Source organism: Hordeum vulgare, chromosome 7H (assembly GCF_904849725.1).
Source record: "Hordeum vulgare subsp. vulgare chromosome 7H, MorexV3_pseudomolecules_assembly, whole genome shotgun sequence".
Taxonomy (NCBI): Eukaryota; Viridiplantae; Streptophyta; class Magnoliopsida; order Poales; family Poaceae; genus Hordeum; species Hordeum vulgare.
The window spans coordinates 63,487,787-63,511,785 of record NC_058524.1 but is presented as its reverse complement, the minus strand read 5'-3'; the positions used below and the strand labels follow the sequence as shown (position 1 = coordinate 63,511,785).

Sequence of the window (23,999 nt, the reverse complement as noted above, 5' to 3'; positions counted from 1 at the left end):
ACAATGCCTGTGCGAGACCACATGTAGCCTCGATCGGTTTGGACTTTGGCGCGCGCCTCGATCGAGAAACCATGCGGAAAATGGCGTTCTGACTCGTTCGCGCTACCCGCGTCAGGTTACCCAGCCAGCACGTACGTGGAAAGATTCAACAAGGACCGTTGGACGTGTAACAGGTGCTGCAGTATTACGTAGTTACATCACGTCAGATAAGAGTATATATAGCTGATTGGTCTGATGGCTCGGACACGGGAGATCCAAAAATATGGGGTGCATGCTCGCGATCGCTTTGCTTGTTATGCTCACGCTCTCAAACGCATCGGCGGCGGCAACAGCGACTGTGCCGTTGCCGGTGCGAGCTGGCGTCCAGGATCCGGCAGGCGACGCGAGCATTTCCATGGCTCCGGAGGGGCTGGACCGGCTTCCCGGGGGCTCTCCAGGAGACGCTACAACGGCTGGTAAATGAAACAAACCTTCAAATTATTAGTCCAACTACTAATGTTTTCATACATGATACAACCTACATTGAAATATTTGCAACCAATTCACGCATCAACGCGTAGGGTAGGGCTAAAGAAAAGCTCGAAGCTCAGCTAAACGACTAGCTCATGAGTTGGCTCGAGTGACTGAACTCAAAGAACAACGAGCCGAGTCAAGTTTTACTTTAAGATCAGTTATAGAGCAAGTTAAACGAGTCGAGTTCATAAATACTTGTGTAACTCATTAGGCTCGGTATAAAAATCAGCCACACAGCACAACACAGGGCCTAACCGCCCAGAAGACGTACGCCACGATTCCTCTTCGTCCACCCCTAACAAAAGGGTGTGGCTAGGTATCAGTCGACTGTGATTTAATCAAGCTTCAGTCAAGTGATATAGTATGTAAGAAGAAGAAAACTGTTTTTTTTTTGCACGGATCTAAATCAAATGAAGATAGTATCGACAGAGACACAACGAAGTCTCAGTCAACCGCGGCTTAGCAAAATGGTGAGAGACCAGTCTGTCAGTTACCCTAATGTCTCCTATGTTTCTGAATGATGAGTTCGCGGCAGTAGAAGTGACGCGTAAACCCACTTCTCGGATCATGTCATGTTACTAACTTGATGATTATTGTGATCATGTACTATTATATGTGGAATTGTCGTCAGGTACATATAACAGACTTGCTAATTACTATAGTCATGTATATGTTACTGACTTGCTGACACATTGATAGTAGTGATAATTAAAAGTTAAGCTACTTACAATTGTTTGTGAACATCGTACATGCTTAATATGTATATATTATATTCTCATTTAATATTTATTTTATTCTATTCATTAGGTTTTATGTCCATACCTATAACGAGCTTGCTCGTGAGCTATATGAGTCAAGTGAATCATGGATTTGAGCTCATTAGAATAACGAGTCAAGTCAAGCTAGCTCGTTAACGAAACAAGCTCAAGACTCGGCTCGAATTCTAGCCCTACCGTAGGGTATCACTTCTTTTTGAACACTGCAACTAATCATATTGTAGTTGTAGTTGTGGTCAACATAATTGTTAGAAACCTTGCGAAAAGTTCATATGTATCATAAAGCTAACAAAGTATTTTACAATGACGCACTAAACATATATCTTAAAAAACTGTAGCATGATTATATATTGCACTTTTCATCGATGACCGTCTTAAGTTTGGATATGTTTGCTTGATATCGATTTTTTACAGATGGTTGAATGCTCTTTTACCAACTCTAGTTCTTTACTTAGCAAATGTTAGCCAATTTATGGATAATTAGAATTGCAGAAAAATTGGGATAGTAAAATGCTTTTTATGAGGCCACATTGGGCCTGAAAAAACCTATCCTCTGTAAGGCCGCTAGCTTATACATCCTCATTGTGCGATTATAACATGCCCACCATGTGATTATAAATATTCATCGTGTATTTTTAAAATATTTGCCATATATAAATTTTACATATATATTTAAAAACTATATTGTGTAATTTTAGAAATGTTCATTGTATATGCAGGGAAATTATTATAAAAGATAAAATAAAAATATGGAAGCAAAACAGTAAAAAAGAGAAACCAAAAGTAACCAGGAAGAAGAAAGGAAAAAAAAATACGAAATAAAAACCTCAAATACAACAAGAAAAATAGAAAATGTAAAATGGAAACGGAAAAGCAATGAAAATCAACAAAATGGATAAACCCAAAACAAACCCAACAAAATTAATTGAATACCAGGGTGAACATAACACTAAGTTGGGCCGGCCCTGTTATGTGCCATTGTAGGTGTTTCATCGGAAGCCTTTTGATGAGCACTAGTTAGCGAGCGTTTCTTCGAAAGCCTTTTGACGAGCACTCTCACGTGATGCATCCTGGCGCGTTCTTAGTCGCTGTCACGTGTCGTGTTTTGAGCGGTTTTTTCTGGATTTCATTTTTTATTTTTCCGCATGCGTTTTCGGCTTTTTAGATTAATTTTTCCGGTTTTTTTATGTTTCGGATTTTCATCGGTCTTTCTTAGTTTTTTGAGGAAATTTTCTTTTAAAAAAATTGGGCGAAAAAAGTGATTTCTATTTCGATTTTTTTTGCAAGAGACACGGTTTTGCTTTCACGATAGGCACGGTTTTGCCTTCGCGAGAGGCAGGGCCGTGCCTCTCGGAAATGAAAAAAAAATTTGTTTTTTTACGAGATGCACGGTTTTGCTTTCGCGAGAGGCACGGTTTTGCCTTCGCGAGTGCTTCTCGGAAAGGGGATAACGCGTTTTCTGTTTTCTTGTGAGATGCACGGTTTTGGTTTCGTGAGAGTCACAATTTCACCTTCGTGAGAGGCATGCCCGTGCCTCTCAGAAAGGAAAAAAATATGTTTTTTTTGCGAGAGGCACGGTTTTTCTTCCGCAAGAGGCACGGTTTTGCCTTCCGCAAGAGGACCTCGGTATGGAAATTAGCGGAAAAAATTGCTTTTTCTGTATTTTTTCTATCGCGAGAGGCACGGTTTTTTTGTCATTTTTTCATGAAAAAAATTCATCAAAACCTATCAACATTGGTCCTAATTTTAAAGATCTCAGCAGAAGAAACCCAAAGATGAAAATGGTTCAAGATATAAACGCACGGTTTAGGAGATAGAACATTTTGGAAATACAGATGTATGAAAAAACAAAAACTTTCAGGTTGCGACAAATGACACACATGAAATGCGTCACTTATTGCAATCTAAGGAGGTATAAGTAATTTTTAAAAGATCTACTTCTTAATTAGTAATTTTATTAAACCTGACCATATGGGTCCGCCCGGCATGGCACGACTACTAAAAGGTCCTGGCCCGCTTGATCCATGCCAGCGTGAAGACCTAGCCATGTGTATCGACCAGTAGATCCGTATATGACATATGTCTATGGGGACCTCCGAATAGGCCGGCCCATTTATTCTGTTACTTTTTTCCTTCTCTGTTTCATTTCTTTTTTAGTTCGTTTTTTCTTTCCTTTTATTTTTTAATTTTAAGAAAAAACATTTTTCGAATTTGAACAACAATTTTGAAAAATCGTGAATAAATTTGAAAGCGTGAATAATTTTTTAAAGCATGAACATTTTTTAAATCTTGAGAATAAAATTTGAAAAAGTAGAACAATTTTGAAAAACACAAAAAAAATTTGAAAGAGTGAACAAATTTTTGAAGCACGAACATTTTTTTAAATTTGAGAAAAAAAATTAAAACTGAGTACAATTTTTAAAATAGTGAACAACATTGGAAACGCAATTTTTTTTAAAGTGCGAACATTTTTTGAATCTTAAGAACAAAAATTTGAAAAGGAGAACAATTTTGAAAACCCCAAACAAATTTGAAAGTGCGAACAAATATTTTAAAAAAGAACACTTTTTGCATTTTGACAACAAATTTTGAAACTGAGAAAAAATTAAAGAAAACGTGAACAAATTTGGAAGCGCGAATAATTTTTTAAATACAAGAACATTTCTTGAATCTTGCGAACAAAATTTTGAAAAGGAGAACAATTTTCAAAAAACCACAAACAAATATGAAAGAGTGAACATTTTTTTAAAACAAACAATTTTTTGTATTTTGAGAACAATTTTTGAAACAGATATCAATTTAGAAAAAACGTGAACTAATTTGGAACGCAGATAATTTTTTAAATACACATTTTTTTTGAAAACATAAACAATTACTTAGTTTATAAACAAATTTGAAAACAGGAGCCTTTTACGAACGTAGAACATTTATTTTTGTAAGAAAGAACATTTTTGGAAATTTGTGAACAATTTTTGAAACGGGAATATTTTTTGAACTTGTGTACACGTTTTAAAACAGGAACATTCTTTGAACTTATGTACATTTTTTGAAACAGAATTATTATTCTAGAAAATGAAGAATAATTTTTAGACTTCCCGAACATTTTCAATTCATGACTAATATTAGAATTGGCGAAAACAATTTGAACAAGTTTTCAATTTGTGAACGAAGTTTCAAAAAAGAGAAACAATTTTCGTAAAACAGGATTTTTTAAATAAAAATGTGAAAAGGAGAACGTTTGTTTACAAAATGTGAATAATTTATGAAAAAACGAACATTTTTTGAAAATCATCCAGTATTTTGAATACGAGAACAATTTTTGAAACACGAACATTTTTTAGAAGATGAACACATTTTGGAAGCAGGAACTTTTTTTGAAGCACGGTCATTTAAATATAAACTATGAATGCGAGAACATTTTTTGAAATTCAAAACAAAAATATAAAATGTCAAACAGAAAAATAGGGAAAGGAAAAAGGAACAAAAGTTAAGGAAAAAACTTAAAAGGAAACGATAATATTTTTGAAAAATGTCGGACATTTTTCCAAAATTCCGAACATTTGTTGAAGCTGGGAATGTTTTTGAAAAATGGAAAATATTTGAAATTAAAACATTTTTATAAAATCAAGACCATTTATTAATTTCAAGATTGGTTTAACATGAACTTAGGTTAAATAAATATCCATAGAAAAAAAAGGAAAAAGAGAAACAGAAGCAGAAAAACAAAAAAATAAAAAAAGTAAAAAACGAAACAGAAAAAAGGAGAAAACAAATAAAGCAGAAATCGGAACTGCCTGCAGAGGGAGATGGGCCGGCCAGTTTGTCGCGACGCTGTGTGTTTGCCGGATTATTTGATGCATAGTGCGCAAATAGGGTTTTCCCTGTGTGTGTCCCTTCTCGCTGCTTCGCTAAAGGAAGCGAGCGAACGAAGCGCACGGGCTAGCCCACTTCGGGCGAGCAACTGGTTTTGGGAACCTTCCAGTAGTTCCCTGAAATGTGTTTAGCTCGTTTTTCCATTTTTTTCCTTTTTTATATATTTTGTTCCTTTTTTCTCTTTTTTTCATTTTATCGTTCTTTGTTTTTATTTTTACACTTTGTTCTAATGGAAAGGGTTTGAAATCCAAATTTTTCTTCGGGATTTCAATTTTTTCATGGATTTCAAATTTTGTTCACTTTTAGAAAAAGTTCACAATCCTAAAACTGTTCGGTATATATAAAAAAAATAGTTCAATATGTATTTAATATTTTCTTGGTGTATATAAATAAACACTTTAATGTGTAGTTAAAAATTGTTCAACATATATTACAAAAAATTTCATTGTATATTCAAGATTTGTTCATCATATATCACAAAAATATACACTGACTAGTAAAATTGTTCAGTGTAGTTTTTCAAAAAGTTCAATGTATGTTTTAAACTTATAAAAATCAACAAATGTTTGGATATTCAAATTTAATTAGTGATTTCAATAATTATTCACGTTTTTCTAATTATGAAATTTTAAAAGTTTGTTCGAGTTTCAAAATTTGTTCAAGAATACGCTATTTATTTCTTGAAAGAATGATGAAAAAACGGATCTGCCGCTATACATAATACTTACTTTGAGCGTTGAATCGTAATACGTACACAATCGCTAGTGCACCGTTTGACTCCATCTAAGAGCAATTCCAACAGACAACTTAAAATTCCTTAGGAAAAAAAAACTTGACGTGATGTTGTCGTTTTAGCCGGCGCTGCAAAATGCAGCGCGCGCATCAAACCCAAACAATATTTTATCATACTATAGTCGATACGATACAAAAAAACGATGTAAATATATTACAAAAATCTTAAAACTAAACTATATAAACTTAAAAAATAAATAAAACTAAGGTTGATAAAACTAGACTACGCTTCATCTTTGTTGTCGCTGCTGCCGGACGTCGTAAGAAACACGTCCGTCCACCCCAGTGGAGGCAAAAAAGAAGACGACGGAGGTGATTGCGGCCTATTCGTCGCGATACCTTCCTGTCCTGATCACCCACCTCCACTGTCACGTCGCTTTGCCGCCGTACGTGACGAGCGAATGGCGGTGGGGATTTCTGTCGCCAATGGTGCAGAAGGTGGGATGGCGGCCTAGTGCCGTAGCTCCCATCTTCCAGGAAGATGCAGTGCGGTGCAGCGGGAGATCAATCCAACTATGTATCCAAATGCAAGGACAAAGTTAACCTTGCATATCATGTAAAGCATGTGTATTCCTAAAAAAAAAGACATAAAACATGTGTGACTTTTCCCTTAATTTTGCGCAGAAGGGCACACCTGTATCCTAGTTGCCTTGAAACCCTCTCATGTGAGCAATTATTTTTTATTTTTGTGCTACTAAGCTAAGTTTTGGTGGACGGGAGCATTGAAAGACTTTATTTTAAAAGATTCAAAAATAATATTTCTATGTTTCAAAAAAATTCAAAAATAAATATGCGAAAATTTATACATATTTGCAGTGGATCTGTAAAATTTCATTCAAAATTTTATTTTTTTTGCAAGCTGCATAAAAATAACAAAAATTCCGGCCCAAAAACAACAAAAAAAGGTCCATTTTCATTTGTGTTTTTGTTTTTTATGTATACGCCACGTATGAAAGTATATTGTTATGAACTTTTTCCTCAACGTGTTATATATGTATTTGCATATTTTTTGACTTTTTTTGTGATGTGAAAATATGTTTTTTTTAAGTCCTTAATGGAGGGCGGGCTCCATTTGCACTTTTGGGCTATCCCTCTCCCCTCTTATAGAACTTGATAACATTGTGTTGGTAGTCAGACAAGATACTAACACCAGTATTACTCCAGAAATTGAGAGAATGAATGCCAGAATATTATCGACAAGGGACGCAGGAGCTTTGGGCAGAGGTTCTGCAAAGAAAATCAAGATTGGCGTGCCTAACAAACAGGATTTTAAAGCTTTTGTGAATGCGACCAGTCAAAAAGTCACTGGTTACAGCATCGATGTCTTTGACGCTGCTCTGAAGAATATACCTCTTGATCTAGATTACGAGCTCATCGTCTTTAACGGTTCTTATGACCAACTAGTACACAATGTGTCCTCAGGGGTGAGCCTCTGCTCCGTTCACTTGCATGTCATTTCCGCATTTCCTGAGCATCACATACTTACATTGTACTGTATGTTGTTCCTGCGATCAGATTTTGGATGCAGCAGTTGGTGACATAACAATAACCGCTGAGCGAGCTGTTCACGTGGACTTCACGATGCCATACACCGAGTCGGGCGTGTCATTGCTTGTGCTCACCGAGAATGACTCCAAGTCGACAATTGAATGGGTCTTCTTAAAGCCACTGACAACGCAACTTTGGTTAGCAACTGTGGGCGGCTTCCTTTTCACTGGACTAGTTGTGTGGATGATTGAGCGGCCTAAAAACCTGGAGTACCAGGGATCGAGTTCGAGACAGTTCAGCACCGCTCTGTACTTTTCTTTCTCTACCTTGACATTTTCTCATGGTTAGGCACAGCGACGCCATTGCCGAGTTATGGCATCCCTAACACGGATGCGACACCTCTTACTTTGCGAAGTTTCTCTGGTCTCTTCATCATCACTGTATGTATCTCAGCTCTCACGCTGTTGATAAGGATTGCAAAGTCAGTCCATGCCAAGTACACCAAAGTAAGAGATTCTGATATGCAGAATGCCGATGGGGGTGGAGGAAGTGAAGGCCACGGAGGATCTGGCCCTCTGCAGAACGACATGGGTAACTGGTCTACGACTGAGCAACCCAATCATGAAGCCAGAAATGAGGATCCTCCGGGTGTTAATGGGATCGGAGAAAGTCCTGGTGATGTAGAGCCCAATGACTCTGCCCGAACACGCCATCCTAATCGAGATGAACGGCCGACGAGATGCCAACAATTGTTCTGCATAGCGCGCATCAGGAGAAATGAAAAATGATTTCGTATTATCTTCTGTGGATATTCAACTGTCCTCAGGGAATGGGTGTAAGGCACTGTTTGGAACCATTCAGATTATATAATTCAGTTTTTATAATCTATTATGTCTCCAAACAGGACAAATTATGATGTAGATTATAAAAACTAGATGAACAAATTATTAAAAACTCATAATCTACTCTATCCGAGCTAAAATCAGATTATATATTGCTAATGACCCATTACCCTTGTAAAGTTGGAGTCAATTACATTCCTACCACCGCCACCCTCCTCTTTTTAAAAAAACAGAAGGCAGATAAGTCATTATGCAATGTAAAACCTGGATTACAGTTTATATAATCTGGCCTCTAAACATGTCCACCTAGATTATTTTTATAAACCAGATTATATAATCTATCTTCATAATTCAGATTATAATAATATATTGTGGTTTCAAACAGGGCCTAAGAATGGATGATGGGTCCAAATCATAGCCTAACTAGGAATAACAATTTCAGTGACTAATACCCAGATTTTTTTTCCTGAATTTGTTGTTTTTCATCTTATTTTTGAAAGGGAGTATATATTTCCGCTGCGAGACCAGTGCCATGGTAATCCTACTATCGACACGACCTTTCTGGAATTTAACCACATTTATCTGATTTAACCTTGTGACACTAGCCACACACTCTTTAAGTTGTACATGATGAAAGAAAGTTGGGCCTGAGAGCATCTACAGCTGGACTTGATAAATCCATCCTTTCAAACTATGCAGAAGCGTCCTGGCGTATCCACGGGCACTGGCCGATCACGCCTTAAATTTTCCTTCTTACAACCGGATACCTCAATTAGCCCACCTCAAATTCATACAAACTCATGCAACTACGTAAACGACGCATACATATCAAAATTTGATATGTTTGACTATGATGGGAGAAGATCACCCCCGGCTCCCCTTACCCTTCTCGGCGTCATTGTCGTCCTTCTCGAGGAAGTACCGTTTAAAGACGCAATATGGATTGAGCCGGATAAGCTCCTTGTCGGAGCTGTGCTCACCGTCACTGTCCTCCTTCTCCTCCTTTGGTTGCAGTCCGACTATTTCACGGACCGACCGATTCTGTTCTCGGGTGAGGGCACGCGTCTTCCTCCGCTGCCGCTTCTTCACAATGTCAGATGAAAGCGTTCCTACACCCTCGATAGGAAGTCGCGGTGTTTATATTGATTGGGCAAAACCCTTGCCTTGGTTTACAAGAAAGGGATACCGACCCTTGTTAGGATTCGGTAGTTTAAGATAGCTACGGGAGAGATAGAAAGAGATAGAGGTGGGTTGAGATTACAACAATAAGATATCTCTAAGTCTAACACCCTCCCTTAATCTCAACTATCCTATATTAAGATTCCTCTTGAATTCCTCAAATGGCTTGACTGGTAAGGCCTTAGTGAATCCATCTGCAACTTGATCTCTGGAAGGAATAAAACGTATGTCCAACTTCTTCTCTGCAACCCTTTCTCTGACAAAATGAAAGTCAATTTCTATATGCTTTGTCCTGCCATGAAACACTGGATTTGCAGAAAGATATGTGGCTCCTAGATTGTCACACCACAAACATGACACACGATGTTGTTTAACTCCCAGTTCATTTAACAATGATTCAAGCCAAATAATTTCAGCAGTTGCATTTGCTAATGATTTATACTCAGCTTCAGTGCTTGACCTGGATACCGTGGCTTGTTTTCTGGCAATCTAAGATATGAGATTAGAACCAAAGAACACTGCAAAACCTCCAGTTGACCTTCTATCATCACTGCATCCTACCCAGTCAGCATCACAGAAGGCACTAACAAGAGTGGATTTAGAGTGTTTAACTTGAAGACCCAAGCTCACATAATACTTTATGTATCGTACAATTCTTTTGACAGCAGTCCAATGTATACTGGTAGGTGCATGAAGATACTGACACACCTTATTAACAGCAAATGAAATATCAGGTCTTGTCAGTGTCAAGTACTGCAGTGCTCCTACTGCACTCCTATACTTTGTGATCTCTTCTTCCTTTAGTGGCTCACCTTCAAAAGCTGATAGTTTCTCTCAAGATGATAAAGGTGTGGGTGAAGGCTTACAATCCTTCATTCCCATACGAACTAGAAGTTCAGTGGCATATTTTTCTTGATTTAACACTATGGCATCTTGAATCTTCTTTACCTCAATGCCCAAAAAGAAGTGTAGATCACCAAGATCTTTTAACGCAAATTCTGAACTTAAATCATGCAAGAGGGCATTAGTGGCACTTTGTGAGGAGCTTGCAACTATGATGTCATCAACATATACTAACACAAATATAGTTGTATTTGCCTTGTTATAAATAAACACAGAAGTGCCATCTTTGGATGCAACAAAGCCTAAACGTTTCAACTGTGAACTTAACCTTGATTACCATGCCCTTGGTGCTTGTTTCAAACCATAGAGTGCTTTGTCAAGCTTGCATACATAATGAGGTACCGTTCTATCAACATACCCAAGTGGTTGTCTTATGTAAACCTCCTCTTCCAGAACACCATGTAAAAACGCATTCTGAACATCTAGCTGTCTCAAACTCCACCCCCTGGATACAGATATAGCTAACACAAGTCTAATAGTTGCAGCTTTGACCACAGGACTGAAAGTATCCTCATAGTCCAAGCCATACCGCTGCTTAAAGCCTTTTGCAACTAAACAAGCTTTATACCTGTCAATGGAGCCATCTTCTTTCCTTTTAATTCTGTAAACCCACTTACAGTCAATGACATTTTTACCTCTCTTCTCTGGCACAAGATGCCAAGTCTTGTTTCTCATGAGTGTTGAATATTCTTCATCCATTGCATGTTTCCACTTTGGATCTCCAAGTGCATCCTCCAAGTTTGCTGGTTCTCCTGCTACACATAACATGCCATATGGAATAGTGCCATCAGTTCAAACCTTTGGATTTTTTATACCTTTTTGCGACCGAGTTGTGACACGAGAAGTTGTGGCTGGTTGAATTTTTGCTTCGTCGTGTTTGTATCGGTTGTGGCACAGGAAGTGACACGACAATCTCGGTTGCAGAGGATCCCGAGCCCCTCTCGGTTTCGCTGTTCACAGGGGATCCCGAGACCGCCTGTGTGGTCTGCGGTGTAGTTGACGTCTCTGAAGAAACCGTCGCAGAAGATCCGCCGCTGCCGACCGCGTGCATGCGTGCATGGGAGAGAGATCCCGACGCGGGTCCCACCGAATCTGCGGTCGCTGTCAAACATGGCGCGATCGATCCTGTCGTGGGTCCCGCCGAAGCGGCTGTTGTCGGTCTGCGCGTGGGACGCGGTGCGGAGCGCGCGTTCCCGCCTGACGTGGGGGTAGCTGATTGGTGCGGGGCAAGAGCGGCGCTGACTGGCGTACGGGACTGCATGCGCACAGGAGTTCTAGGTGCCACCGCCAGATCTTCCTTGTGCTCCGCGCCGGCTTCGTCTTCTTCTGTTGCATGAAATATAGGTGGCAAATCTCCAAAATTTTGATCATTTTCTTCACCGTTTTCTGCACCGGTTGCTGCTGTAGTATCCTGCACACATGGAGGTAATTCTCTGGTAATACAATTATCAGTTGGATTAGCACAATTGTCGCCCCCATGATCGGAAGTTTGGAGATGTGGTGGAAGTAGAAGAATGGCTTGTTTGAGAAGTGCTCCGGCATTGGGATGAAGAGTTTCGAAGGGAAAAAATGACTCATCAAAGTCCACATCACGTGAGATATAGACTCTGCCAGTAGAAACATCTAGGCATTTGACTCCTTTATGAATGGGACTATATCCAAGAAAGACACATTTTTTTGAACGAAACGCAAGTTTGCGTGTGTTGTATGGCCGAAGGTTGGGCCAACAGGCACAACCAAAGACACGGAGTGACTTGTAATCAGGAGAGATGCCAAAGAGGCGAGTGATGGGTGTATCAAAGTTGATGACTTTGCTAGGTAGCAGATTTATCAGGTAAGTGGCGGTTAAAAAGGCTTCATCCCAAAATTTTAGTGGCATAGATGAGTTTGCAAGAAGAGCTAGTCCAACTTCAACAACATGGCGATGCTTCCTTTCGGCTGAGCCATTCTGTTGATGTGCATGGGGACATGCAACATGATGTGAAACACCAAGCTCTTGGAAAAATAGATTGAGCTTTCTGTATTCACCTCCCCAATCTGTTTGCATGGCAATGATTTTGGTGTTTAGTTTGCGCTCAACAAGATTTTGAAAGTTCTTAAAGACTTGAAATACTTCAGATCGTTTCTTGAGAAGATAGATCCATGTGAATTTGCTAAAATAGTCAATAAAACTAACATAATATGAATGTCTGCCGACAGAGGTGGGGGCTGGCCCCCACACATCTGAAAACACAAGTTGCAAAGGTGCAGTGGAAATGCTGGTAGATATAGGGTATGGCAGCTGATGACTTTTAGCTTGTTGACATGGATCGCAAATAGAATCAACACTGGACTCATGAGAATAAGGAAGATTGTTCTCGCTAAGAACAAATTTAACAATAACTGAAGAAGGATGACCTAGTCTACTATGTCACTTTGATGAGGAAGGCTTGACAGCAACAAAAGCTTGTTTATTGGATGGTGTTGATGAAGATATGAGCGGGTAGAGACCTCCCATGCATTTGCCCCTAAGAAGTATTTTCCTCGTATCCAAGTCCTTTACCAAAAACAAATATGGATATAACTCAATGAGAACATGATTATCAAGAGTAAACCTATGAACAGAAAGAAGGTTCTTCGATGTTGTGAGCACATATAGGACCTTTTTAAGGTGTAGGTTTTTCATGGGGGTTTTAACAATTGAACTACCAACATGAGTAATTTTCATACCAGATCCGCTTGTAGTGTGCACTTGATCATGGCCACGATATTTGTCTCTGACCGTCAGCTTGTCAAGCTCCCCTGTGATATGGTTGGTGGCACCGGAGTCGGCATACGAGTTGGTGTCGATGCCGTAGGAGTCGGAGGCGATATTGGCCTCCTTTTCTTCATACTCATCTTCCTCATAGCGATCCCAACATTCACGGGCACCCCCGCGATGATGTTTGAAACAAGTCTGGCACTCGGGGTAGTCCAGGTGCGATGAGCGCTGCTGCTGATGTTGCTGAGAATGATCACCTCTCCTGTTGTTGCCGTTTGGAGAAGGGGAAGAGGGTGAGCGTCTCCCTCGACCACGACCTCTGTTGCCACGCCCGCATCCTCTGCCGCGGGACTAGCCACGTCCCCTGTACGCCATGTTTGCAGAGGTATTGTAGCCAGCTTCTGGTCCGTCACCGAGCATCTCCACCCGTTGATCGAAGGCGGAGATTTGAGCGAAGAGCTCGTCGACGGTGATGGAGGTTTTGACAGCGCCGATTGCTGCCACAACCGGGTCGTAGTCTCGATCTAGACCGGCAAGGATATAGTCCACCATCTCTGGATCAGAGACGGGCCGGCCTGCAGCAGCGAGTTCGTCTCCTAGACTCTTCATCCGGGCGATGTAGGAGGTGCTCGACATGGAGCCCTTCTTGGTGGTGGCGGTGGCAATTCTCAAATTTGTAATTCGAGATTGGGACTGCGAGGCAAACATGGTGATTATGGCAGTCCACAAATCAAAGGTGTTCTCTTTACTCACAACTTGGGCGAGGATTTCCTTTGACACAGAATTGAGGAGATGGCTGAGGACTTGTTGATCTCTGGACAACCATGATGCATAAAGGGGATTAGGCACCATGATCGTCGTCTTGTCCGCCTCCTGCTGCTCCACTGTTTCCGCGGGCGCTGCATCGGTTCCATCCAGGAGGCCGGTGACTTGTGCTCCTCGCAGGCCTGGCATCACCTGAGCTTTCCATAGGAGAAAATTCCCCTTGGTCAGCTTCTCGGTGGGCGGCGCTCTAAGGTTGAGGGCGACGGTGGCCGAAGAAGAAGACATGGCGATCGGTTCTGGCGATCGGTGGAGTTTTGTTTTGGCTAGATAGATGGGAAGAGGTTGGCTCTGTATACCATGTCAGATGAAAGCGTTCCTACACCCTCGAGAGGAAGCCGCAGTGTTTATATTGATTGGGCAAAACCCTTGCCTTGGTTTACAAGAAAGGGATCAATACCGACCCTTGTTAGGATTCGGTAGTTTAAGTTAGCTACGGGAGAGATAGAAATAGATAGAGGTGGGTTGAGATTACAACAATAAGATATCTCTAAGTCTAACACTTCACAATGTGCGCGTGGATGGCTTCCTCCTCTACGTCCGCTCGTGCCACCACATCTGCCGTCTTTGTCGCCGCCATGTCGACAGCTAGTCAGGCCTCGGCAGCCCTTATCCTCTCCTTCGCACAATGGGCACACTGGTCTAGATGAGACTGAAGCTCCGCCCTACCCGTGATGGGGACGGAGATTTGATGGCTTCCATGATGATCCAGCCCCGAAGGACCTGAGTGTCCCTTATCTCGATCTGACGAACGCAATCTTTGTCCGTCACAACGGCATCCTTCAGGAGTCAGTGTGGCTGCTGCTGCGGCTATTGCGGTTATTGTTGCGTCTTTTGGTCCTCCCCATCATCGAAGGAGATGATGTTCCCCTCCTTGCCGGAGGAGCCGACTGCCATGCACGCTGAAGGGCCCGGAGAGCATGGGCGACGCCGCCAAGAACCACTAGATGAGGAGCTTCCACTGACTCCACTCGCCGATGCACAACACCATGACTTCGGCATCGATGTCGCTAGGCTCGGAGAGGAGAAGGGGCTCGGGCACGAAGATGGAGGAGGGGAGGAAGCCGGTGCTCGGGGAGGAGTAGTGTGCCGTCGCCAGGCCAGGCAATCAGCTCGCTTCAATCCGGCATAGCGGCCGAGTTGGTTTCTTGGGCCGCGTTGTGACGACGCTCGAGAGGTCACATTCTTCAGCGCCGCCCTCCTGTTTGGTCAAATTGTGACATCAATGACGGCCGTTGCACGCTCTCAACCAGCATGAATGCAGCGCGGCAAACGGCGTTGGCGTTCGATGAAAAACGTCGGAGAGACGGGTGGTGTCTTCGGTTGGTGGGAGAAAACAAGTTTAAATCGTCCGACGGATTGATACAGACTCATGTTGGATGACTTTTACGGTCCATGAACGGTTTAAGGGTCGGCGTAGATGATACCCTTACTAGAGTATCATTTTGATCCTGAAGTGATCATATTATCGGTTATCATGACGATGAATCTATATGACGATCCAGCTAGAGCCTAGAGTTGGTCTTTGTACATGTCTCTCTAATCGATTTGACCGCGAAACTCTGCGGTAAATAACTCTCTAGTCTCGTTCACGCCACTCAAGCGTTCAAGACTCGTTCGCGCCACCCGAGTGAGGTTTCCACGCAACGTACCCACGTCGAAAATTCAGCAAGGACCGGTTACACGTCCAAGCTCTGGTCCTAAAACTTACTGCATCGACATCAGGCTACTCACTGTACATATACATATATATATATATATGGCTAACTGAGCTAATGGCTTCGGGCTGGATACCAAAATGGAGTTCGCGCTCGCCGTCTCTTTGCTGGTTATACTGGCGCTCCGGACCGTACCGGCCGCCGCGACGGCGGCCGTCCCGGTGCGAGCCGGCGTCCAGGATCCGGCGGACGGGAGCATTTCAGTGGCGCCGGTGGCCTACCACCTGGACCGGCTTCCCGGTGGCTCACCCGAAGATGCTACACCGGCTGGTAAATAAAACTATCTTAAAATTCTGGTTTTTCTTAACAGTCCAAAACTCATATTGTCTCTATATAATAACTACTCCCCCGTTTCAAAATATAAGACCTTTTAGAGATTTCATTAAAAGACTACATATGAAGCAAAATGAGTGAATCTATACTTTAAGATATGTCTATGTACATCCGTATGTAGTTCATAATGCAATCACTAAAAGGTCTTATATTTAAGAACGGAGGGAGGAGTATTTCTGAGATTTTATGGTGAAATTCCGGACATTTGAGTATTGGGATGGGTCATGTGTGGGAGCACATTAATTACAAGTTTGTAGTGGTAGCTTATCAAGTTGATCGCTTGGTATGTGTGGGAACACATGATGTGTCTATGCATGTCCATGTCCTCTACGCTTGTTCAGAGGAGGTATTTGTTGGGGTCAGCTTTGGTTACTCATCTCAAAAGTTAGACGTAAACACTACTCCCTCCGTTCTTAAATATAAATATTTTTAAAGATTCCACTTTTGAACTACATACCAATGTATATAAACATATGTAGTCCCCTATTACAATGTCTAAAAAGACTTATATTCAGAAAAGAAGAGAGTAAAACCTTGAAAAGAATACCATTATTCTCCAAAACAGCCTTAACCTAAAATCATGTGATTGATTCAGTTTTATCTCCGAAGACGATTGGCCCCAATAACAAAATCGCTAGTTAAGGGGTAACCTTCGTGAAGTTTAAGATTATCCGAAAACTTCGTCAGCAATGACATGTGGCATGATATATGTGTGACACTTGTCGCCACCAAAGAGTTCATGTGATCCATGCAAGAGCACAATTTTTTTATTTCCCTCTTTACTCCCTTCGTTCCTAAATATAAGCCTTTTTAGAAATTTTACTAAAGGGCTACATACGGAGCAAAATGAATCTATACTCTAAAGTATCTCTATATACATCCGTATGTAGTCCCTCTAGTAAAACATCTTAAAAGACTTATATTTAGGAACGGAGGGAGTATCATTTTCCTTCTATGTCTATGTCTTTTTACCATTCCTTGTTTTCATCTCATTTGTATTTTTTGTTACTTTTATATTTTCACATTTTCTATTGGTTTTTATTTTTTTCTCTTTATTTACATGTATACTTTCATTTTTTTGTCTTTAACCTTTCCCCCCTTATTTCTTCAATTTTATTTTATCACTTTATTTTAATAATTTGATTTTGTTTTGTTATACTTTCAACAAAGAAATTAACATGTATATACTATTTTTTGGGGAAATCGATTTTGCACATGTACATGTACATTTGAATATTTTATCGATCCATGAACATTTGTTTAAAAAATATGAACATTTTTATGATAAATAAATGTCTCCTGTAAAATGCATGGATATGTTTTTGATACCATTGAATTTTAATGCATGGATACTTTCACACTATAGTAAGAATTAGAGTTATATTAACACATTTTTTGTACATGAAGTACCTTTTTAGTTTGTAAATACTTCTCACTACTAACACGGTGTTTTATTTATTTATTCGTGAACCAATTTCCCAAGCCATATAAACAAGATAAAAAATGTGTGACTTTTCCTTCATCTATTATTTTCCAAATAAATGAGTCAATTTAAAAATCCTTTTTCTATGTGATATATTTCATTTACATTGTTCTTTTGTATTTTTCTTACTTCATTTTTATTATTGAGGATTATTTATTTTCTTAGGTTTATTTATTTTCCTATTTACTGCAAATATTATATTTTTGTTGAGCATAAATATGAAGAGAATAATAATTCATGCACATATTCTTGCATACGTATGAACATTGTGTTCTTTAAATATGTAAATATCAATTATACCGTGGCTCTTATTTATTTTGAAATGCATGAATAATTTCACATTTGAATCAAGAGAAAACAATTTTGCAACTAACGCAATAGAATATGCAAAAAATGTGTGGTTCTACAAAGCCTTTGTTTGGAACCAAAGCCTAAAATAAACATGCTACTTTCGTGGACCTTCAACCGACCGGCGGAGAGGTGGGCTGAGTCGAAGGTGGGCTTTGCCCGGCTATGACTCCCATCGTCGGCAAATCCGAAGCAACTAATTAGCGAGCGCTCCTTCGGGAGCTTCCCAGCCAACACCTCCCAAGTGCCGCCACTTGGTGCGTTTCAGCCGCCGCCACGTGTCGTGCTCGGAGCGTTTTCTTTGGTTTCTTTTTTTATTTTTCCGCACGCGTTTTCGGTTTTTTAGGTTGGATTTTTTTCTGTTTTGGTTTTTCGTCGGTCTTTCTTAGGTTTTTGCCAAAACAAATAAAACAAATAGCGTGAAAAAACGTGTTTTTGTTTTTTCGCGAGAGGCACCGTTTTTTTTAACATGAGCATTTTATGAAAATCGTGAACAAATTTTGAAAAGGAGAATAGTTTTTGGAGAACAAATATCTTTATGAAATCACAGTTTTTTTGCTGAAAAAAGAAAACATATTCTTAAATCCCTGATTTTTTTCAAAATATGGAAAATGTCAAAAAATCATGCAGTTGTTTGAACACGAGAACAATTTTGGAAACATGAACATTTTTGAAATTAAGAACACATTTCAAAAGAAAGAACATTTTTTTCATTTCCTGATTATTTTTCGAAGCACGTACATTTAAATATAAATTGTGAGCAAAAGTTTGAAAATGGTAAATGTTTTTGAAATTCAGAAGAAACATTAGAAAGTTTCAAACAAAAGTAATACGAAAAAGAAAAAAAAAGACGAAAACAATATTGTTTTTTGAAAAACAATAGCATTTTTTGAAAGTGCCGAATATCATTTGGAAATACCAAAAAAATGGAAAATCCCAAATGTTTTTTGAAGTTATGCATACTTTTGAAAAACGGCAATTATTCAAAATTTAGAACATTTTTATAAAAGCAAGAAGATTTTTCAAATTTTAAGAATAATTTTTGAACATGAACTTAGTTTGAAAAGGATATAATAACCTTTGGAAAAATGAAAAAAATAACGAACATAAAAGAAGAAAAAATAAAAGAAAAAGAAGAAGGAAAAAATAAAAATGAAAAACAAAAAAAAGGTAGAAAGCAAAAACCCGGTGCAGGGAACCTGCTAGAAGGTTCCCAAAACTGGCGGCTAATCGAAACTGGGCCGTCCCAAATCCTGTCGGGGGTGTGTGCGGAGCGTTGACAATTCATCGCAAAATTTGATGAATAGAATTTTCCATCTTCAAGGGTAGATGTTCTGGAAAAGAAACTTTGAGGATATATTTGTTAAATAAAACTTTCAAAGTTAGATACGTCATTGGTGTAGGCCACTCGCCGCGCCTACGGTCAGCTACCTCCCCAACCTAGGCGAGGAGCTTCAAACCATTGCCGATAAGGAGTAAGCTAGAACATTGGATGGTGTACGCTGTGCCTTGGTCTCATAAAATCTAAAAAGTCTTATATGCAAGGAGTTTAGGAAATTTGCAATACCGACCCATAAATTTTCTCCGACATCTCTATGCAGGCCGAAGAACATCATCCAACGTAGTTCGCATATATTTCAACAATTAATTAAACTGTTGGATGAAATTCATGTAGCATATATCGTACTAACCGGACAACATTCATATAAACATGGGATTTTTATTACATTTCATATATATAGAGCAAAAAACATACCAACCCTAAATCTATCCTATAGAGCCGTGAGGCGCCCAAGCACTTTTCATCCTACATTCGTCGTCTTCATAAGTACTGGCGAAAAGATCGATAAAGTGAAGTTGCGGTCTTCGGCGAGGAAGAGTAGACCATGGAAGACCGACTGGCCCAGATGTAACACAAGGCCCTACCGCCTCCCATGTCCTACTCATCCTCGGAGGAGTCCGCACCTTGTTAGTCGCCGGTGGACGTGAGGTCCATGATGCAAATGGTGACGCCAGCGCTGCGGTTGTCCCACCGATCCGCTCGATAGTTCGTCGACGGTGCATAGGAGGCGTAGCCAACGTAGTTTTCGTCTGTGATGGCCTGCAACTGCTCCTCCGTGGTGACCGCTTCCTTGCGAGCGGCGGCTTGAGTGCATAGGGCCTTGTAAATCGCACGCTCGCGTCGATGTGGCCCATCGTCGGTCGGTGCTGCTCTAGCAGAAGCATATTGTATTGTTGTTCCTCATGTGTCTATTGGATCCCCGGCATAGGCGCGCGAACCATGTTGCTCCTCTGTCATGGTGACATTGAAGTGCACTTGCGTATGCTTCATGGTGAAGCCGGCATGCACAGGCACGGGCTCTGTTGCGGTGTCGTCATAGCCCATCTCCAGGATGGGGTCATCCTCATCGTCGGAGACCTCGGGCGAGCTGGCCGACATGTTGGCCTCGACCCGCCTGGCACGACAGCTCTGCCAGGAGGTCGCAAGGGTGGCCACCTCATGCTTCATCTCCGTTGAAAGGCTCTCTCATAGAGCGTTACCGCCTGCAGTCACGACGGGCGTGATGCTAGGAAGGATATGTGGAGCGGCTTGTGTTGTGGTGTGGTGTTATCCAGGTGTGATCATCTTTAAATAGCAGATTTTGATGAGGTCCAGCATCCGGGTGCGTTAATGCACGGCATTAGAATGGGTTTCTCGGTCAACGAGCCTACTTAATGGAGGCGTAATACGAACAGGACACTGAACGAGTGTGGTAAATATCCGAACCGATACACGTGTTGAATGACACAATACATCAGAACAGTGGTTGTTCATTTATATGCGGAATTTCTGTAACTGTCACTTTGCTGGTACGTACAAAACAAAGGGATTGATGGGACGAGATCGAATCTTATTGGACGGCTGCTACGGATCAACCGACTAATTTCCCAGGAAATCAGTCGGGTCACCAGCCATTAGATGCATTCCACACAGACGTTGGATCGGGTCAACGCGAGCAACAACCACTCGTCGTGGTGAAGCTCCATTGCAGCGCGAATGGAGCTTCATTGCAGTTCGGGCGCTGCATCACAGATCTTGGCGCCATCGATGAAGCTCCATTGCAACCACCGATGAAGCTTCATAGCAGCTCTTGGCGCCGTCAGTGAAGTTGCATTGCAGTCGCCGATGAAGCTTCATTGCAGCGCAACACTGCCATGGGGGTGTTCCAACGCAACACCGGCGACCCATCGCAGCTTCGGTGATGCTTCATTGGAGCGTGAACTCCTGCACGGTAGCGCTCCAACGCAGCACCGGCGGCCCATCGCAGCTCCAGCGATGCTTCACTGGAGCTGGAGCGGAACAATGGCGGCGCAGCGGATGACGACTGCTGTGGTGAGGTTGGGGGAGCCACTGCCGCTCTCGCCACCGCCGCACTTCAGCACCTCCGACAGCGCAGCTCCCCCCAACCCTGCCAGCGACGCGCTGGACGGCCGCCCCATCGGATCAACCGGTTCCCCATCTGAGAAGAAACGAGTGGGGGAGTGGGTGAGGGAGGGAGGAACGAGGAAGACGGTCCGAGGGTGGAGAGGATAAGGCTGGGATGTGGTGTGCAGGTCTCGACACTTGTCGCCAAGAGAGAGCGGCTTACGGGAGGGAAAGATCAGCCGGTTTATTTTAAGTGTTTTCCATCTTATTGTAGTACTAATTCAGCTGAAGTATTTATTGGCACACTAAACTTGTATTAATTCAGATATCGAGAGAAGGAACACCACAATATTATGGAGAAGAGAAGCAGGAGGTTCGACCAAAGGCTATTTGAAGAAACTCAAGATTGCTGTGCCTTACAATCCGGGTTTTAACGTTTTTGTGAATGCAACTAGTGAAAAAGTCACTGGCTACTGCATTGACGTCTTTGAGGCTGCCACGAAGGACCTACCACACGTTCTTGATTACGGCTTCGTTGTAGTCGACGGTTTGTATGATCAACTAGTACGCGATGTGTCTTCAGGGGTGAGCCTGAGCCATGCCCATTTCACTTGCATGTCATTTCTACATTTCATTAGAATCACATACTCACATTGTACCTGTTGGTGTTGGTTCCAACGAGCAGATCTTTGATGCAGCAGTGGGTGACATAACCATAACTGCGGAGCGAGCCGCTCATGTGGACTTCACGATGCCATACATTGAGTCGGGCGTATCATTGCTTGTGCTCAACGAGAATGACTCCAAACCAACAATTGAATGGGTCTTCTTGAAGCCACTGACAACGGAGCTTTGGCTAGCAATTGTGGGTGGCTTCCTTTTCACTGGAATAGTTGTGTGGATGATTGAGCGGCCTAAAAACCTCGAGTACCAAGGATCGAGTTCGAGACAGTTCAGCACCGCTCTCTACTTTTCTTTCTCTACTTTGACATTTTCTCATGGTTAGCACTTAATTTGGGCTCGAATTTGCTCACAATACTTTTCTTTCTCTACTTCGACATTTTCGCAGTTTGGACGACTTATATTATGTCAGTAATACTCCAATTTCTTGATTAACGTATTATCTGCGCAGGTCAAGTTATTAGAAGCCCTCTGTCGAAAATTGTTGTGGTGATATGGTGCTTTGTCGTGCTGGTTATAGTGCAGAGCTACACAGCTAGCTTATCATCCATTTTGACTGCAAAGAGGCTCCGGCCTTCTGTGACAAATCTTGGCCAGCTCCTGTCAAATGGTGATTATATTGGATACGCATCTGGATCGTTTGTACATTCTGTCTTGAGAAAACAAGGCTTCGCCGAAAATAGGTTAAAGGCCTATGGAATGGAAGAGGAGTATGCTAATGCTTTGAGAAAGGGCTCAAAGAATGGAGGTGTCGCCGCTATAGTTGATGAGATCCCCTATTTAACCTCTTTTCTCTCTGACCCTCGATATCATAACGAGTTTCAGATGATTAACGGCTTGTATAAGACACCTGGATTTGGTTTTGTAAGCTTCTCATCCCCAGTGCCTTCAGTAGATTCACTTCCCATCCTTACAAGAGTTACACTGCGTTCTGAACAGAACTATGTGTCCAAACTCCTAACTAACATGATGTCTATGCTTTCAGGTGTTTCCGCGGGATTCTCCACTGGTACATAATCTTTCAGTTGCCATCTTGGGCCTGATAGGTGGGGATGAGGGGTCGCGAATTGAAGCAAAATGGTTAGGCACAACGACACCATTGCCGAGCTATGGCATCCCCAACACAGACGCCGCGCCTCTCACCTTGCGAAGTTTCTCTGGTCTCTTCATCATCACTGTATGTATCACAGCTCTCATGCTGTTGGTAAGGATTGCCAAGTTGGTTCATGCCAAATACACCAAAGTGAGGGATTCTGATATGCAGAGGAATGGGGATGGCGGAAGTGAAGGCCTCGGAGGATCTGGTCCGCTGCAGAACACCACGGGCAATGGGTCTATGGCTGATCAACCCCACCTTGAAGCCAGAAATGAGGATCCTCAGGGTGTCAATGGGAGCGGAGAAAGTCCTGGTGATGTAGAGCCCAATGAATCTGTGCCCGAACACGCCATCCTAATCGAGATGAACACCCGATGAGATGCATGCCAACAGCTGTTCTGCATAGCACGCATATCAGAAGAAACTAAAAACACTTATGTAAGGGAATGAGCGTATGATCGGTGATGGGCCCAAAATCATAACCTAGCTAGGAATAGCAATTTCAGTGACTGATACCCATATTAATTTATTTTCTGATTTGGTCGTCGTTGGTCTTATATTCAAAAGAGTGTATACTCCCTCCGTTCCTAAATATAAGACCTTTTAGAGATTGCACTATAAACTACATACGGATGTACATAGACATATTTTAGAGTATAGATTCACTCATTTTGCTCCGTATGTAGTATCCTAGTGGAATCCCTAAAATGTTTTATATTTTGGATACTATAAGTCGTGTTTTTTTTTGGGTACTCGGCTTATCTGAATATAAGCTGTGTACACAAGGAAAAACACCCGGTAAAAACAACGCACTCGGCTTATGCTATCATATAAGCTGAGTACCCAGAAAAAGCTCTCGGCTTATAGTTTCCACACGGTATATATGAAGAAAGCACTCGGTTTATAGCGTCTCACCCGGTAAAGGTACCTGCCACGTGTCTACAACAACGATGATTGACGGCGTCGTCACGGCTTGAGCTATAAGCCGTGTGCTTGACAAGTACAC

At 41.6% G+C, this 23,999-nt stretch overlaps 2 protein-coding genes across 2 annotated transcripts; both read left to right on the top strand.

Moving 5' to 3' along the window:
- Positions 1-271: 271 nt before the first annotated feature.
- On the top strand, positions 272-8,230 carry LOC123408291. Its single transcript, XM_045101429.1, has 4 exons — positions 272-455; positions 7,119-7,378; positions 7,470-7,785; positions 7,896-8,230. The coding sequence occupies exons 1-4, from the start codon at positions 272-274 to the stop codon at positions 8,228-8,230; spliced, it is 1,095 nt and encodes a 364-aa protein (XP_044957364.1).
- A 7,496-nt stretch (positions 8,231-15,726) lies between these two features.
- On the top strand, positions 15,727-23,371 carry LOC123407186 (glutamate receptor 2.8-like). Its single transcript, XM_045100264.1, has 5 exons — positions 15,727-15,916; positions 21,542-21,801; positions 21,902-22,217; positions 22,349-22,761; positions 22,883-23,371. The coding sequence occupies exons 1-5, from the start codon at positions 15,727-15,729 to the stop codon at positions 23,369-23,371; spliced, it is 1,668 nt and encodes a 555-aa protein (XP_044956199.1).
- The last annotated feature ends 628 nt before the right edge of the window (positions 23,372-23,999 follow it).